This window comes from Cottoperca gobio, chromosome 5 (genome assembly GCF_900634415.1).
Source record: "Cottoperca gobio chromosome 5, fCotGob3.1, whole genome shotgun sequence".
NCBI lineage: Eukaryota > Metazoa > Chordata > Actinopteri > Perciformes > Bovichtidae > Cottoperca > Cottoperca gobio.
Genome location: NC_041359.1, coordinates 18,227,013 through 18,245,491, shown reverse-complemented (window position 1 = coordinate 18,245,491; position 18,479 = coordinate 18,227,013). Strand labels below are relative to the sequence as shown.

Here is an 18,479-nt window from a genome sequence, read left to right as displayed (position 1 = left end):
GGAAAACACACATTCAAACTTGTGAAAAACACTGATGAATCGATACTGTGATTGACAAAATGAATTGAATTTTACATATTCTATTACCAAAGCAGGATAAAACGATTAAGGTTTAAATCCTTTTCTCTGCTGGGGCAGGAAGGGAAGACTTTCAAGTCCCAAGCAATCTTCTTGTTGAGTGTATGGTTCAGTCTGTTCGAGCATCTTCCCTACCATCAGTACTGTTTACTTCCACTGGTGTTTTCCTTTTAGCCTCAACCCTTCCTTTTACACCATGCCACTACCAAACTCTTTTCTTAATGTATGAGAAGTAGTTTTTTGAACCAACTCATATCTTTTGTGACTCAGAGTAACCTTTGAGACATCCTGGTTTAGTTTCCAGAGTGTTATATCAGAGAGGCAGCCCCTCAGAGAGACCGTGACCTCTTTTTAGAGGCTGATGATGCTGGGAAATGATCCATTTAACTTTCTATTATATCACAGTCCTGACATAAACTAGGTTCACTCTTTCAGGTCCCACATCACCATGGGTGCGATGGCAAATCATCATGTACCATAGTACACAAACCATGTGCAGGATTAAGGTTGCAGCTTTTCTCTATTAATGATTCACTTTGACATCTAACGTTCACTGTTATGCTGACGACACACTGTAATCTGTATGTAACCTCTTCTTTTATTTAGGACTATTTTCAAGTAGTTTTTGTTTTCAGTGATAACATTTTTCATCTTTTCACAAATTAGTGCAATTCGTTGTAGTCCATGATAGTCGAACCTTCTCCAACCTTTATAAAAGACTGCAACTACCCTTAAGTGTCCTGATCATTTCAGGGATGAATCACAAAAACTAAATCTTGTTAGACCAAGTCCTACGGTTGGCTTTCTTTCTTTCTTTTCTTTTCATTTCTTTCATTATTGACTTCTTTGCTCTTTCTGAATGCTTTGAAAGGTGTACATGTTTTACATCTTGCAGCACCTGCTCTGGTAACATGGTGTGGGAGTGCAAGGCAATACAAGCAGCAGATACTGACTGTAACCAAAACAGCCCTCACACAAAGCCCTTTCATCCACCAGGCCTCCTCTGATAAATGTTACTGATAACACACAAAAAAACAGGAAATACAAGAACATCCACATGTTCAAATTAACAGATGAAATATTACTTTTTACTTTTAACACACACTTTTAGTCATCATTATTTCTTATTTTTTTCATTCATGGCAATAACAAGTAAATACCTGTCTCAGACTTCCTTTAAATTTGGCTAATCACTGGTTCAAATGTTTAGAAATACAGGTGTTTAATTGCATTTCCAGGATATTAATTTGAAGTGACAGTCATGAACTAGACTGACCTTACACTGAACACCCAGCAGAGCGAAAAGGACGCCTCTCTCACGGATAGTCAGGAGATCACTCATTACATGATTTCCAGGAATCAGACTTGACGCCATCACAATAGCCTTGTTTTCGCCTTCTTTTCACCACTACTACCACCACCTCGTCCTTTCATCCGTTTCTGAACCCAATACATTCAGTCCTCGCTGTAACTGAATGCCAATATTTCCATCACTGCTAGTTATCATGCAAATGTATTTGACTTTGTTGACGTGTTTGCTGTGTAAGCACTGTGGCTCTCCTTCCTTAACTAAACAACAGTCAGTGTCAGGAAGACATTTGTTAGTAATATGTATTCAAAATGTATGTGTAGGTACGACCAGTCACCTCTTAGTGTTTGCAACTCTACTTAGTTTTTCTCAATTAGAAATGTACTGTGAATAAATGAGTAGTCTTAACCACATATACATCACCCTGTCACTTATATGTCACAGCATTAAACTCTTAAACACAAACAGACATAATCTACAACCAATGGTAAAAAGACCATTAACCAACTTTAAGTACTGTACTTAAGTTAGTTTTTGAGGGACTTTATGTTACCTCATACTTCTACTTTGCTAGATTTCAGAGGAAGATATTGATAAAATGTAATAGATTGTAATAGATGCTCCCAACAGTATATAAAGTAGTGACACTGAGAGGGGCCATTCTGCTGCTTAATGAGCCCTTTTTATTTTGATACATTAAAATAAATGTAATTTATTCGTATATATATATATATATATTTGACTTATTCATGCATTTTATCACTGCACCATTATGTTCGTGTCCGGATCCTGGGACTTAAGCTGTTGAGGATATGACAATTAAACCTTCAAATATGGAATCTTGACTATTTTGTTTATATATTTTACTTTTACTTAAGTAACATTTTACCTGCAAGACTGTTACTTGTAGTGGAGTGTTTTGACATTGGAGTACTTCTTCTACCACTGGCTACACCTGCTATTATCCTGCGCAAATAAAACATTAACACTGGGTGTCGGGTTTGTACCACCACAGGTACTGCTGACTGAAGCTATTATTATTCCATTTTGAAACGTATCGAAATGCATTGAAAAGGTTCTGGTACAGGATATAAACACCAAACTCTCCAATAATTTTCAGCTTTATAATACAAAATATAATTTGTTCACCAGAATTGAAGATTAAAGCGTTAACTGAAGGAGCCTGCGCCACATCGTCTGGAAGCTTTTTCATGTCTCCTGTTTACTACAGTAGGTCATTGTAGTTTTCTTTAAACTCTCCTCATATGACATCTCTTTCAGACCCGGGATCAGTTTGGTAGCTCCCTCTGTGGACCGTCTCAAGTGTTCCCACAGCTTATTCAACAGTCTGCTGAAAAGGGTAATGAGTTACCTGGTATACAGGCAGTAGTGATGGCTTGGCAGAGGCTCTCAGAGGAAGAAGTTTCAAATGTGTGGAAATGTCTGGTGAAGTTGATAGATCACACAGTGCTAGACCAATGCTATCACATTTACCTGTTAAAGTTTAAACACCCCTTGAATGTTCATTACAATACCCACATAACTCACCATCATAAAAGTCTCTTTGGCGACTTATTATTTGGATGTAATCTTGCCTAATAAATATATTTTATGACTTCCACTTATAGTCTTTCTTTGTTTGCAGCAAAAATAATCACTTTCTCACACTGCTGCAAAATCTCTGCACCCAACTTCCTCTCTGAGTTTCACCAGACAGCAATAACAACAGTCTCCAAATAAGGTCAAATAAGGTCAAATAAGGTCAAATAAGGATTCCTGTACACAAGTGACAATACAACCCAGATGTAAAACATAAAAAACATTTTTTATTTTAGATGTTAGAGTGGTAACAATAAGAATAGATGACATTAATTATACAGTTGAGTGCAGTGATACAATGAAGGACAAACAGTGAGTAAAATACAGTAAGCGATATGTAGTTGGGGAAACTTTTCACTCTGTCTTTTTGTGGTTTTACACTACGTTTGTCTAATAATAATTTCCCCATGCTATTCAGAAAATGTGACTTCTCTCTGGCTATTACAAACCACTCCTCCGTCTCCTCCACCTCCGTCTCCTCCTCTGTCAGCTCCTCCGGGCGCGGGCCTCTTGCGTCTCTTATTGAGCAGAGGGTTGTTGGACGTGTCCAGGTCTTTAATCTTCACCTGGTCGTAGTCGACACGCATGGTGGCCAGGGCGCTGGTCATTTCCTCCTGTTGGAAGACGGAGACATTGTGTGCTGTACATGTGATGCTTTACTGGCACCTTGTGGCCATATTTAGAAATGAAACAGATCTAGACAAAGTGGATCCCACCTTCACATCGTCCCACAGCTCCTTGTCTTCTGTCAAGACGCGAGAAGTGTGGAGGGGGGTTGGAGGGACGACCATTGACTGCTGCAGTGTGAAAAAACACAAACATCGTATGAATAAGTGGAGAAAACATACAGGCAAAGGTGGACGAAGTAGTCAGTTAAGTAAAAGTAATACTACCACAGTGTAAGAATACTCTGTTACAAGTAAAAGTCCTGCTTTCAAAATGAATACAAAAAGTAAAAGTACTCATTCTGCACAATATTATTATTATTATTATTATTATTATTATTATTATTATTATTATTATTATTATTATTATTATTATTATTATTATTATTATTGTATTATAATTATTTATGTGTTATCATTTTAATGTTGCATCTGGTAAAGAAGGAGCTCGTTTTAATTACTTTAGTTACTGCCGGGTAGCTTGAGAAATTTTATCTTAACCTATAACAATACATGATAGATCCTTTGTTGGTTATGTTTTGTAATATTAATCTGAATCTTCAGAGTAGCTTAAGTTATCAGATAAATGTGGAGAACAAAGTACAATATTTGCCTCTGAATTGTAGTGTGGAATTATAAAGGAAATTGAACGCTTCAACATTGAGTAAATGTACTTAGCTACTGTCCACCACGGCAGACAGGTCTACTTTATAGACAAAGTGACAAAGTGATCATTTACACTAATCCAGGGATGGTTCACGAACTGTCCAATGGTCATCCTCTCATTGGGGTCTGTCTTCAGTAACTGAATGATGAGCTGTTTGGCTACAAAACACAGTTAAACAACATCAGACAGTTAACACAATATGTCTTTAGTGCAATCTGGACCTTTAATGATGTTGTCTCTTTGGTGCGGGTTGATCAGGGATTGTTAAACACTGGATGGGGTCATTGCAGCATGCTACATTTAAACTGCATTAATCCATTTGTTTGCCACTTGGGGTCTGTGGAAATATGCCGTAAACACAACACATGACATAATATTCTATATATTATAATATTCTGGCCACCTGGTGAATGTAAGTCTACTATTCACTCTCTTTTAGCTATATTGTTCTTCTCTATCAACTCCTGAAAGCAATATCTGGCTCTTAAGCTGCTAAATGCTCCACAATGTTCACCAGCTAGTCGCTAATTTTGTCAGTCTGTTGTTTTTTTTGCTGGGCAGTCAGTGTGCAGTCCTTTTATCACAACCTTTTTTTCTGAAAACAGCTGCTTGTGGCTGGAAACAAGTGGAAAGAGACTGAACCAAAACAGTAAAATAGCGAGTTGTAAAACAAAGACAATGAGTTAGAAGATGCTAAAGTCAGGGGAACATTTTCTGTGGGTTGGTCACTACGAGGAACACCTTTAACAGTCATTTGCTCAAATGTTAATATAAATATATTGACTAAAGCAACTGGAATACATCTGTTTGTATTGAGAATGTTTCATAGTGTGACATATGTATTCATGATTTCCTCTTTCTGCTGGTTTGTAACACAACGTAAGAACTTGTTGTAATGAAATTGTGCACAACCCCTTTACAGTTTTGAAATATCTTTCTTGTTATTAATTAATTTTATGTCCAAAGCCTGACCTTCCTCAGAAACTTCAGCCCACTCAGGGTTGGGGAACTCATATTGGCCCAACCTGATCCTCTGCTTCATGCCTGGAGAGATGGCCTGACCTGTGTTTGAGTAGAACGGAGGAAACCCACACAGACTAGAAACAGAAGAAGAAGAGACTATTTTACTTTGTTGTCTTCTTTCACCAAAACCCTGAGTTAATTAGTACACAGTTTACCAGAATAGTAATAGGATGTTTGCAGTTGAGTTAGTTGCAGACGTTACTCACAGAATGTACATGATGACGCCCAGAGACCACATGTCACATGATTTGTCATATTTCTCTGGCCCAAGCACTTCTGGGGCTGAATGGACAAATAGATACATAAAGAAACATCACAATGATGTCGAGAATGAAAGACACACAAAAGCAGAGCAATATGAAGACACACACGGAAAACACGACAGTGAATGACAGCGACCATAGCGACCATATCCTGTAATAGCACATTTATAACCAGTGGTGACAGTAACTAAGTACATTTACTCAAGAACTGTACCGAAGTACACTTTTGAGGTACTTGAGTATTTCCATTTCCTGCTACTTTATACCTCTACTCATTTCAGAGAGAAATGTTGTACTTTTTACTACATTTATTAGATAACTTTAGTTACTTTGAAGATTCAGATTAATAATACAAAATATAATAAAACAATTATTCATCATGTGTTATCACAGGTTTAGATGAATTTTATTGATCCCTTGGGGAAATTCACAAGCTACCGAGCAGTATATACGTACATAAACAATAAACTCCTCCTTTACCAGCTGCAACATGTGATGAATACATTAAAGCATCAATAATTAGAATTCAAATGTATATATATATATATATATATATATATATATATATATACAATTCTGAAATGGGCCATTGTGCAGATTTTGCACTTTGTATGTATATTTTGATGCTGATAGGTTTGTAAAAGATCTTCGTACTTCGTCCCCCTCTGTTAATAATATTGGCACAAACGCCTACAGATTTCACTGAAACGCTTAACAGCAGCCACTCACCAACATAGTATGGAGTGTAACAGGGAGTTTGGAGGGAGTTGTGCAGCGTTGTCTCCTTAGCAAAGCCAAAGTCAGTCAGTGTCAATGCGGCGTTACTGTCCTTCGTGGTGTACAGCAGGTTTTCAGGCTGAATGAGAAGAAAGCAAACAATCAGAGACAAAAAACAAGACATTTACAATACATTGGAAATCCTTTCAGACCTGCAGCAGCACCTTTACATCCCTATGAGCGATGTCCATGTGGTGGAGGTACTCTATGGCCGTGCCGATGTCGTGCATGATCTCTGACGCCTCTGATGGACAGACATGACATGAATGTAACATGTACAGGACACAGTGTAGAGACATTTAAACTGCTAACTCTAACCCACCTCTCTCTGTGAAGGCCTGGTCCCCTCTGGCCTGAATGCGGCTGAACAGCTCCCCTCCCTCCATACTGTAACAAGATTAACAAAGAGATCAGAACTGCGGCAGCAAGGGACTCTTGACAAACACAGTTCTCCGCTGCGATCATAGTTTGACAACAAAGCAAGTCATTGTGAGTCATAATTTACTGTTCAGATGAGTCCAGTCTTCTGAGCCAGAGGACTCGAGCAGTAAGCAGTACTTACTTAGCAGTAACTATTGTGCACACAAATAAGTGATACTCTATGACATTTGTTGCTGACTTACTATGCTATGATAGTTTTTGTGACATAACGTAATTTATATGACCTGTTTTTGGACATTACATATTTAAATTAGCTTTATGATGTTTGAAAATGTTTCCATATTCCAATAAAATGTTCTTCTGTCAACACTAACCCTTAGCATTCAAATATGTTCTGTGTGTTTGAATAACAAGTGGACTGTGCTAAATACAGGAGCGATGGGAATACAGAGGCTTTCAGTCACTCAAGCCACAATAACACGTGGTCAGGGATGCATCCGGTATATTCTGTAGAAAACAAATAGCACAACAACACTCCAGTCTGTGTCGGATTATTACCACATTGTTCCTCTGTTGTTTTCAGTCTGAGTTTTAATTATTTGTATAAGTTAAACTTAAACAAGGCACAAAATAACAATGAACAAGTAATGTATATAGAAATAAAATAGATTAAAAGCCCCAAAAGTTAGTATTTGTAATTGCTAACCAAATAATATAAAATATCAGAGGATATGTAGATTATGTAAGAACATTTAAATTATTTAAATATTATATTTAAATATATTTTTTAACATGCACTGTGGGGCTTTAAGGAGTATGAATCTTTTTTCCTTTCTTTATTCAAGAGAGTGTATTTTCAATATCAGAGCATGTCTCCTTGATTCCACGTTCAGATTTGGTAAAGCTTTCTCCCTAAGCCATGCCCTCGCACTCCAATAGTTCCTGCTTGCACTTAGATTTGCTGTTCTTCTGCTCAAACTGCATATTTCTTTAACTAGGTTCATTCATCCTCTTCCGCCCTCTCAGTCTTTATTATATGTACGGGTGCTATAAATATGAATGCATTTATTTTATTCCAAAAGTCGTAAAGAAAGCAAGGGAAGCATAAATAATAAAGCCTTAGAGGGCGGAAGAGGATGAATGAACCGGGTTAAAGAGTAACTGCCCCGCGGGGACGCTGTAAAGCAAATGTGCCGAAAGGTAGTGATCTTTTTATTGGTCAAGACTACACCTGGCATTGTATTAGAACGGGACTTTTGACAGGGTTATTGCACAAACAATCCAAGAGCAGAAGAGAAATCTGACAGCAGACGTTTCATGCGCCCAGAGAAGCAGCCTGAGTGTGAGGAGAAGGACTAAAGATGGAGCGCAGGAAATCTGTGCAAGCAACTAAATGTGAGTGCAAACATGCAGTTTGAGCTGAAGCAAAGCTAAGCACAAGCAGGGGCTGTTTGAGTGTGTGGGCATGGTTTTGGGAGAAAGCTTTGCAAAATCTGAATGCAAAATCAAGGAGTCATGCTTTCATATAGAAAAATATGACAGGAAAAAACACCCATTAAGGAAGATGTCATTTTAACGAAGCCAGAAACAAAGATATAGTTTGTAAAAGCACAAGCTGCTAAGTGGAAGATGCCTTGAGGAGCAAAGAACAATCAGGATTTCTAAGGTGTTTTTATCCAGGAGGCAAACAGAAAAGGTTTGGGAGAGTGCAGATGTGTATTTCTTCTGTTTAGCAAATACTTATCAAAATCCAATTGCAAGTCCAAAACTAAATTCCAATCTCAAGTGGTCATTCAAGATGTATTTGATTTGCATTCTTATACCAGGTGTGAGCTGAAGTCAAGCTTCACTGTCTCTAGATACCTTCCAGACGTTCTGAGCATCATAGGAGTTGTTTCTGTCTCTGCTGTTCACATGTGAAATCTATTTTAGCATTCCCTTTATGGCTGCAACTAACGATTCAGTTGTTCATTGTTGTTGATTACTTTCTGGATTAATCTATTAGTTGTTTGGTTTATAAAATGTCAGAAAATGGTGGGAAAAATATACATCGATCAGTGTTTCCCAAAGCCCAAGATGACATCCTGAAAAGTGTAGTTTGTCCACACCTCAAAGATATTCAGTTCACTGTGATAAAGAACATATTCACATTTCAGAAGCTGGTCTTTGCAGCAATAAATAACATTGTGCTGGTAATGCTCACCACTCCATTACGATGAGGAGACATTTCTTCCCCTGGTGCATGTTCTCATACAGGCTGAGTATCCGGACGATGTGGGGACCTCGGGAAACTCTCCAGTGCAGCTCAACCTCCCGTCTGGCTTTAGGAGTATCATACAGGATCTGCTCCACATAACAAAAACACGTATCGATGACATGCCTCTGTTTGATATATAGTAGATAAGATTGACTTTAAAATATTTCGTTAATTACCCAGACAAACACATGGCCTATTGTGAAGACATTCACTGTTTACAGCACTATTAGTGGATGCTATTAAAGCCATTAATCAATATTTTCTAGAGAGAACATTAAGAGTGAACACTGTCAGAATGCATTTAGCAATGTGCTCTCTCTTTAAAGGCACAGCAGCAGCTCTGGGGAGGAGGGAATCCTATTTTCCTCGACATGCAGACCCCAGCCCAAATCCTTGAGGACATTATAAAGCACTCTGAGCACTAGGGGAGGAAAAGGGCTCTGAGTGTTTATAAAGGTGGGACTTTCCTCCTAAGCCTCGAATCACAAATCACAGCTTTTCCACTTACAGAACACAAGACTGCTTCCACAGATTTCACATTTCATTGTACGTTTGTTGGCTGTGGCTTACCACAAAATATATTCTAAATAAAACATGCAGAGGCACTCATGGGGCTGATCTTCCTGTTTGTGTTTTCTTAAGGCTTTGCTGCAGCAAGCTGTTTATTGAATTACCAGCACCGAATGACTCAAAACACATATTTCCCAAGTCAGCTTTTAAAAAGCACTGTAAATTCATTTATAAAGCTGAAATACTTAATGTTGCGTAGAGGATTAATAAAATACAGGTTTTTACTTTTGTTAACTGTCAAATGATTATGTAAGATATTAACAGGGCAGCTCATTGTCCACACAAAAACTGCAGAGCAGAGTGGAAACTGTGTCAAAGCAAAGCAAACAGCACATCACTGTCTGACAGACATCGTCCACTGTCTGGGTAGCTCAGAAACTGAATTTTCTTTCTGAATAATGCTTCATCCATCAATGGTTGAATTCATATTTCATCTGCCTCACATTATATATAACTAATCATACCAATTTGAAATGGACATAACTTTACATAAAGTAGAAATCTAAACTCTGGACACACTTCCAGTGTAAGAGACCATTACATGGTGGAGATCACAGAGAGGAAATTAATAATTGATGGCTACTCTCTTTCTTTCCAGTGACAGCAGCCTCCAGAGGAGTGTTCAGATCGCACCGGGTAAAGAAGCAGACACACACAAACCTTCAGGGCACATTTCTCTCCCGTTTTCTTGCAATAACATTCCAGCACTTTGCCATTGATTCCCAGGCCAAGAACCTGAGCTGTGATTTTATAGTCATCTATCACTGCATGTCTCCTGAACTCCAGTTTGGAATAAGCAGGTGGCTGCTGGTCAGTGGGGCCGCTGCCCAAACTGCTGCCCAGGCTGTTGGAGTCGCTGTGGTGCGCTGGCCAGTGCTGCGCAGTAATTGGATTTACTGACTGTTCCTCCTGGTTATGATGCATTTCTTCTGTAAAAGCCAACAGTGATGCAGAGCATATGTCATCAGTGGCTGCCGCAGAAAATATCCGGTGTCATGCTAGTTCATCCGCGGACGTCCAGAGGACTTTCGACAGAACATCTCGCCCCACTTTGAACACTGTACGAATAAAATAAAGTATGCAATCTATAAAAACTACACTAAAGGGCGGAGGTCTGAAACCCGTACCGTTATATTAGCAAAGAGAAGTTCAAAAGATCCCAACTGATCTGGATATAGTAGAGATAGTGTAACACACTAAATAACTCAGAGAAAAGAAAATGCTACAAAAGTCTCGTACCCCTGCCTGTTCCTCATCACGGTGATCTGCCTCTTCCTGCAGGGAACACCAACCTCTCCAATTCCTTTACGTCAGCGCAGAGCGCCTCAAATTCATTCTCTTAAAGGAACACCCACGCGTAAAGACGCACGACAGAGTACCAGCGGAGAGACAGAAAAGACCCAAAGCTTATGACCATATATAAATGTAATAACTACATTTCCTTAAATAATTTTGTTATGTCCCCTTAATACTGTTTTTGTGGAATCTCTCCTGAGGATCAGTGGTATGTTCACTCCCATATTGATGCTGAGCCACAGACAAGAGGTAAACGGAGCCCTATGTAGAATGTCAAGACAATTAAAAATGAACAATCAAGATGGCGTTAAGAGTATGGTGTGAGAGGTCTTCAAGGGACTCCATGACTTGTTTTTGTTTGTCTCATATGCTTACAATCACGCATGTGTTTCATGTATTTAAAAGAAACATTTGCATGTTTCAGGACTGTATGTACTGAATGTATGTTCTCTCTTCTTTCACCCTTTAGAGCCAGGTTGTGACAACAGAGGAAATGCTCTGGGATTGTGTCTGCTGCTTAATGTCAAGGTGCTTTTTTCAGCACCAAAAGCCATAAAAAACAGCATCGTTGGTGCTTTCAACTGTTATCAAAACTTGGCTTTGGAATCCTGGTTGATTTCTTACATACATACAAATGACTCATATAGTGTTTATCATTTATACATACTTGTTTTATTTTCAGCACAAACAAAATAAAGAATGTATTCTTACAGATGAAATGATTAAAAACAGCCTAGAGTAATATTGTAGCCTCTTTTGTAATCTGTATATTTTTGGGATTGATGTAACAATAGTGCCTCTGATTCATTAACTAGTACTGACTGTCTGCAGTGAATAATTTCAACAGCTGAATAAGACCTGACTGAAACATAACTAAAGGGATTACAGGCTTCAGGTTTCCTTTGCTGTTAACCTGTGCTAAAATGTTGGCTATCCCTGCAGGGCACGGTCTAGCACGCGCTCATCCTCTACAGGAAAGGGCATGGTGACACGCAACTGCTCATTATCCTCCATGGTATGCTTGATGGTGTCATAGGCGTTTGAGTTTCCAGACCAGCAGCGACGAGCCACCTGCAGCACACAGAAACAGATTAGAGCACGTTGTAAACAATAAGTAAGTCTGGAATCTATCATGCTGCTCTCTTCTCTCTACACTCTCACCCCATTGGAGACGTCCCAGTTGAGCATCAGTCTGGCACGCTTTGCTGCCTCCTCTGAGCCGTCCAACAACAAACCAAACCCTCCGTTCATCACCTCGCCCCTGCAGGTGAGGCAAGAGATAACATAGTTACTGACTTGGTGACAGATAAGTATTGATGAATCAAAACCTTCCACACAGATAAGTTATTTTAATATAAGCACTTTCTGCCCTGGGTGTGCTGGTGTTTATTTTAAAAGGAATTTGTCTAATAAATGTAATCAAATCAAAATGACTATTTACTGGATGACCACTTACTTCCTGTTTTACAAACTGTTTAAACCTCTGTATATACGTATATATATCTAAAAACATTTGTGTTTACATTCAGTTTATTCCTTTGCAATACTAGTCCAGTACCACAAATATACATTACCTTACTTATATTTTAAATGTCTGTTTATATTCTATATTTTAACTTGCAATAGTCTTAAGATTCTCATTTAGCTTTTACTACTGCATGATTTTCTTTTCTTTGTTGGAGGGAGTATGAGATCCAATAATAGTTGTTCATATGATAATGAAGAACTTGAAATCTTGAAACTTGAAATCTTGAAACTTGAATGACCGGCCAGCCTTACCAGCCAACACCACCGCCGTTGTGCAGAGACACCCATGTTGCGCCCCTGAATGCATCACCAACAAAGTTCTGGACCGCCATGTCTGTAAGGATAAGGCAAGTTTATTTAAAGAGCAAATTTCAATAAGGTCATTCAGATGCTTTAACTTAAACATCAAATACAGTGAGACAAGGCGCAATAGAAACACATTATAAAAGGACATGTAAATACAAATTTAAACAATCATTAAAAAGCCAAAATAATAAAACATTAAAACAAGCTAAAATAGAATAAAACAGGTATACTAGTGCTTCTCCCTTATGTTTGATCATCTGTCACAAAGTCTGCAAGTTTCATTGCATCATTGTCCACAGAACAAAGCCTAAAACTGGCAACACGTGATGAATGTTTCAGTGTTTATTGTCCTGTGAACCGCCTGAGCCATTGGAGTCCTACACAGCTGTTGTTAACACATCACATACCTGCACAGAAGGCAGATCCATCATACACATTAGAGGTTTCTCTGAAGGGGCTGTCTGTGCCACTAACATCATGATGGTCTCTGCTAATAACCACAGGAGCCTGGAATAATAATAATACAGAAATAACACAAGACACTGTTGAGACATGTAAAATGATCAATAACAGAGCATTCATCCTCTTACTGAAACTCTTCCATCAGCGATAGCCTGGTTGATAGCCAAAGCAATGCAGACTCTTCCTTTCTGGTCGGAGTAGAGGATTCTGGCTTGGGATCCCACAACCTAACCACAGAAAATACAGAGAGGAAATCATCTTATTGCAGCTGCGGATCTTTTAATCAGATCTTCATTGAATGATGGCTTTAATTGTCCAGAAAGTTACTCACCATATTATGTTTTCCAGCCTCTCTGATCCAGCGGATGTTATCATTGTACTGCTGTCTGATGCGATCAGTCACGTTGGCACTGATTCCTTCGAGAACAGTAGCAGCGATATCGTCCGTTACAGCAAGATCTTGGGGGTCTCCAGATGTGCACACCCAGCGAAATGGGCCAAAGCCCAAAGAGAAAATGTCCCTGCGGCAAAAGCAGAAGGAGAGAGATCTTTAATTGCAAGAAGAAAATATCCGATCGCAGTTATTAGCCTTTGTTTTTCTAGAGTTACACATTTTCTATTACAGGATCAATGCTAGATTGAATAAATAAGAACGTTTCTCACCCCATTATGTGCTGGACATAAGAAGGGTAACGAAACTCTGTTGCTCCTCCACCAACCTTTTCTACCTCTGCTCCTATAAGAACAAGAAACACAAGTCTCTTGGTGTGACTGAATGATAATGATGATATATTCTGAGTGTGTTTGTGTGAGTGTTAAATGACTGACCAGCTCTCTGCGCCTCCAGGAGAAATGCGTTGCCGTAGTCCCAGAAGAACAAACCCGCATCAGACAGCTTGTTGATGGCCTTAATGTGTCTTCGGAGGCTGTGATCGCATGTAAAACACAAGTTATTTCAGCTTAAACGCACTATATGTAGTTTTCTGCCACAAGGGGTCTCTCAATCAAAATAATAACAACATATGGGAGTTTGGTGGTGTCTTGAAGTAGCGTAGGATCATGGGAGTTTGTCATTACAGTCAGGTTCTCCTGGTTAGGATTCAGGAGATCTTTACTCAAATAATCTGTGGGGTCTCCTCAAACAAACAGACCAGGTGAAACCACCCCGATGAAAACACTGAATGAAGCAGTTTAACATCAAAAATCTGTGTTTCTCCAACGCTGTTCAGCTGCCGCTAACATTTTCTCAGCTTGTTTCTCTGATCATTTAAGATCCAGATGTCCGATGACTAAGATCCTTCATCCGGTTGAAATATATAGTAAAAAACAAGGTTTATTGTAAAAATGTGGTTTAAAACGGGATAAAAAAGACAAACTATCCATAACACTGAAGCGTGTGTAAAGGGGATACGACGCCATTACAGGCGACCAAATGAAATGGACCATAACCTTGATTAAAATCACGGATTTCTCTGGGTTTGAACATTGTTGGAAACATTTGGGATAATGTAAGTACACAACTCAACAATGCTATAGCTTTAATAGACGCATATATTGCAGAAAGTCTACCATAGAAACGCCCATCTGTGTGATTCATATTACCTTTCTTGGACCATGGTGAGGAAACGATCAGGATCAGTCAGCATGAGCTGATTGGCCTGTCGGAAGCCGAGCTGGACGGGGTAGTAGCCTCCGTTATATGGGTTGTGAAGGGAGGTCTGGTCTGAACCCAAATCCACCAGGAGCTCTCCTGTCCTCTCATACTCCAACAGCAGCCTCTCCCTGGGAAGAAGGTTAGATAAGTAGGACAAAGAAGTCAATAGTGTGAAACGAGAGGTGTCTCTTTCACCGAAGCTGCGGACCTGGGTCACTCGCTCACCACAAGTCCACAATGTTGCCATGGTAACCCATACTGAGGGGAGTCTTGGAGCTCTTGGCTTCTCTGAAAAACACAAAATAATAATGACTTTCTGAGTACTGTATCTTACAGCTATGGGATACATCCTACTGTCTTTCTATGGAGACCAGCAATGCTGACATGCTGAACATATAACTATAACCTAAAGTTTGTCATATCACAACCACACAGTTCAACTGAAGAGTATACAGCGACGATATTCTAAAGATGATTTGTACACTCATAGTTGCTTTTTCTCTTGGTTACCTGATGCGATTAATGCAGTGATCCATGCTGCTGGTGACCTCCATCAGCCAGCCCTGCTCATGTCTCTTTCTAAGTGGAGCCTCATCCACCTACATAGAAATCAAAATCCCAGACACGTTAACAAACAGGACTTCCTTTCATTCGCACTCAGTCGGCAGTGAGTATTAACAGGAAATGACTGGAGAGCAGCTGACCTCTGCAATCACGCCAATACATCCGGCAATGACGGCAGCTTTAGCCTGAGCTCCACTCATGCCCCCCAGACCAGAGGTCACAAAGACGCGCCCACTCAAATCATCGGAGCCCAGGTACCTCCGTCCGGCATTCAGCACAGTCAGCTACACAGAGAAACATCAGGAAACAAATACTATAAACAGGAACTACAACATACAGGCAATGTGTACACTACATGTTATGATTCAAGCAGGGGCTCCCGACCTTTTTAACACGTAACCTTGATTCTCTCTCCTCAGATTGTTTTATGTTTAGAGGTCTAAAGAGATTAAACTATTTAGTATTTCACAATTAAAGGAAATACTAAAGACAAGTCGACAAAATGTGTATAGTTTTGTGAGGAAGAATGAGTTTTTCTTCTTGTTTCATCTCGTATCGCATCAACACTAATTTTACAACCCCTTTCGGGGCCCCGGGCCCTCAGGTAGTGAATCACTGATTGAAAGTAAATATTTGGCAGGAGGAAATACAAGAGTGCTGTGTGTACAAACAAAATAAATCACAAACCACAGTGCCATGAACAATCCCTTGAGGTCCAATGTAGCAGTAGCTGCCGGCTGTCATTTGACCGTACCTGAAAACGTACAAACAAAAGGACTCAGATTACATGAAGACATCTGCACCAACATCGGAGGCTTAATACAGCATCATGTTCTGCCTGCAAAGCACAAACTTACATTGACACACCAAGGGCAAACATCTTTTCATACTGATTTCTGGAGGAGTAATTTGGTATAACCTGAGCGATGCCAAAAGAAAAAGAGAGTGTGTCACCACACAGGGATGCATATGGGCTGAACGTTTGTGATGTGTGTTGGGCAGTTACCATGCCGTTGGTGATGATGGCGCGAGGCGATGAAGGCAGGCTGGGGAACAGGCCCATGGGATGACCGCTGTACATGACCAGAGTTTGTTCCTCCGTCATCTCGCTCAGGTAATGCATCACCAGGCGAAACTGCATCGAGACACACACAAATCATTGCTATTCATCTATTTAGACTCCTTACGTCGTTACCAAATCCACTGGACGAACACAAGTCGGGGCTTACCTGGGCCCAGTTACTAAACACCTGTCCATTCCCTCCGTACGTGACGAGCTCCTGGGGGAACTGAAGGATAAAAAGAAATGAAGCCGTCTTAAAGACAATGAATTAAACAAATTCTTCACACACGTTAATACAAGCTGTGTTAGAAGCTCACCTGAGCAACTGCTGGATCCAGGTTGTTCATGATCATTAGCATTATGGAGGCAGCTTGACGTGTGCGGCATGGGTACTGACCTATGGGGTAAGCTCTGAGGAGACAGAGGGAAACTCACAGCACTGTTCTTAGGGAAACGACAAAGCGAGACTATGTAACTTTGAAGACTGTGAAGCCACAGGTTTTAATCACGACACATAGACTTCTACTTATTTCTGGCGAGGTACAGTGTGTTTCACTTTGTGGTGCAACCATTGAAATGTTTATCTGAAGTCAGCAGAAGTCAAGCTGGCTGCATTGTGCCGGTTGCAATGTTTAACTTAAGTTAGCTAACATTAGCCACAAGGTTTGTACATCTTATGCAGCATGGACTGTTATTAAAGCCCTACTGACAGATATATCAGCAGTGATACTGCCGGCCGAGTATATGTGTATATGTGCTCTAGTTTTGTTTTATCTATTGTTTTTATTAATCATCTTTTATTTACTGTTACTGTCGCCTCTGAAGGTTTACAGGACAAATGCAAAATATTCTGCCTTAGCATATATATTTGTCTTAACTGAATGTGAAGGATTTTTGACAATATATTTATAGAAAATGTATATTCAGAGCACCATACATAACACATTCATTTCATTCTCAAATGGATATCGGCTCATCGTCAGGTTGCCTCACCTCATTCGTAATGTGGGGCAGAAGCGGTACATGTAGATATGCCCGTACTGCCGCAGCTCTTGAGCAAATTCGGGTGCAAGTGTTGCGTGGTGGGAGGGAGGAAAATACCGCAATGCATTTCTCAGCGCCAACTAGAGGGAAGAGGGAAGTTACAGTGGGTAAGTGAACACACACTGTACACTGCAAATCAATGTTTCAATACAGATGGAGGAGGAGATCTTTTACACTTTTAGGATAACACTGTTTTAATCATTGACAGAACCTTTGCTCTGAGTTTGGGCAATCAGTTGAGGAACTTAGAGAATAATCAACTTTCCAGGGCAGCCCATGAGACAACAATGGTGATGCAATAAGTCAGAGATCACGGCGTGGCATTGTGTCAATCGTGCCTTCACATCTGACACATTTATAGTATAACAATAGTGTGACATGACAGTGAGCTGTAACCTTCTCACTCTCACATTGCTTGTACGGTGCTTCCATTAGAGATAATATGATATTGTCATGTTAGAGTTTTATTCACGGAAAGTATTTTGAGAAACACAGGTGTAGCTAATGATTTTGTTATTTCATTAAGGTGTGCACGTAAAGTGTGCACAACATCACAACACTTTTTAATTAACAACACATTTAGTTACACCGGTATTTAAGAGGCTCATGTGTAGCTGGATAAATGATTTCTACATTTTGGAGTGACAAAGGTGAACAATTTTGAATGCACAGAAGTTGTTTGAATAATGACTCACCCGCTCCTCCTCTGCTGTAAGGTTGGGGGTCCGGATAGGTGCATGTGGCACATTGGGGTCTCTTCCCCGGTTCGGGGGCAAAGGGTCCAGGGGTAAACCACTGCATATATCCTTTAAAGAAGACATCCTGTTGAGGATTTACCGCCACACACTCGAGCAGACACCTGGAGACAGAGAGCACGCTGGAGGCAGCTCTCACCCTCACTGCAAACCTCGAGGTCTTCTATGGAGAGATTTGAGGGCGATCACTCTTCGCCTTATTGTCTCATTGGCTTTTTG

The 18,479-nt window shown here is 39.9% G+C and overlaps 2 protein-coding genes across 3 annotated transcripts; both read right to left on the bottom strand.

Annotated features, from left to right (window-relative positions):
• Positions 1–3,191: 3,191 nt before the first annotated feature.
• Positions 3,192–10,897, bottom strand: LOC115008781 (MAP kinase-activated protein kinase 2-like). 2 transcript variants are annotated; one of them, XM_029432607.1, is made up of 11 exons: positions 10,829–10,897; positions 10,250–10,518; positions 8,966–9,105; positions 6,704–6,768; positions 6,546–6,625; positions 6,334–6,460; positions 5,548–5,623; positions 5,291–5,415; positions 4,391–4,476; positions 3,703–3,783; positions 3,397–3,600 (listed from the first exon to the last, which is right to left on the bottom strand). In XM_029432607.1, the coding sequence occupies exons 2-11, from the start codon at positions 10,511–10,513 to the stop codon at positions 3,397–3,399; spliced, it is 1,248 nt and encodes a 415-aa protein (XP_029288467.1). In that variant the 5' UTR covers positions 10,514–10,518; positions 10,829–10,897. The 2 variants fall into 2 exon arrangements, with proteins under 2 accessions (XP_029288468.1, XP_029288467.1); XM_029432608.1 differs by having other exon boundaries at positions 3,192–3,600; positions 10,250–10,869.
• A 659-nt stretch (positions 10,898–11,556) lies between these two features.
• Positions 11,557–18,326, bottom strand: uroc1 (urocanate hydratase 1). Its single transcript, XM_029432247.1, has 19 exons — positions 18,201–18,326; positions 17,455–17,585; positions 16,779–16,872; positions 16,628–16,687; positions 16,405–16,533; positions 16,256–16,317; positions 16,086–16,152; positions 15,539–15,682; positions 15,345–15,433; positions 15,060–15,122; positions 14,783–14,962; positions 14,009–14,106; positions 13,844–13,916; positions 13,512–13,701; positions 13,309–13,407; positions 13,126–13,225; positions 12,665–12,746; positions 12,047–12,146; positions 11,557–11,956 (listed from the first exon to the last, which is right to left on the bottom strand). The coding sequence occupies exons 1-19, from the start codon at positions 18,324–18,326 to the stop codon at positions 11,816–11,818; spliced, it is 2,028 nt and encodes a 675-aa protein (XP_029288107.1). The 3' UTR covers positions 11,557–11,815.
• Positions 18,327–18,479: the final 153 nt, after the last annotated feature.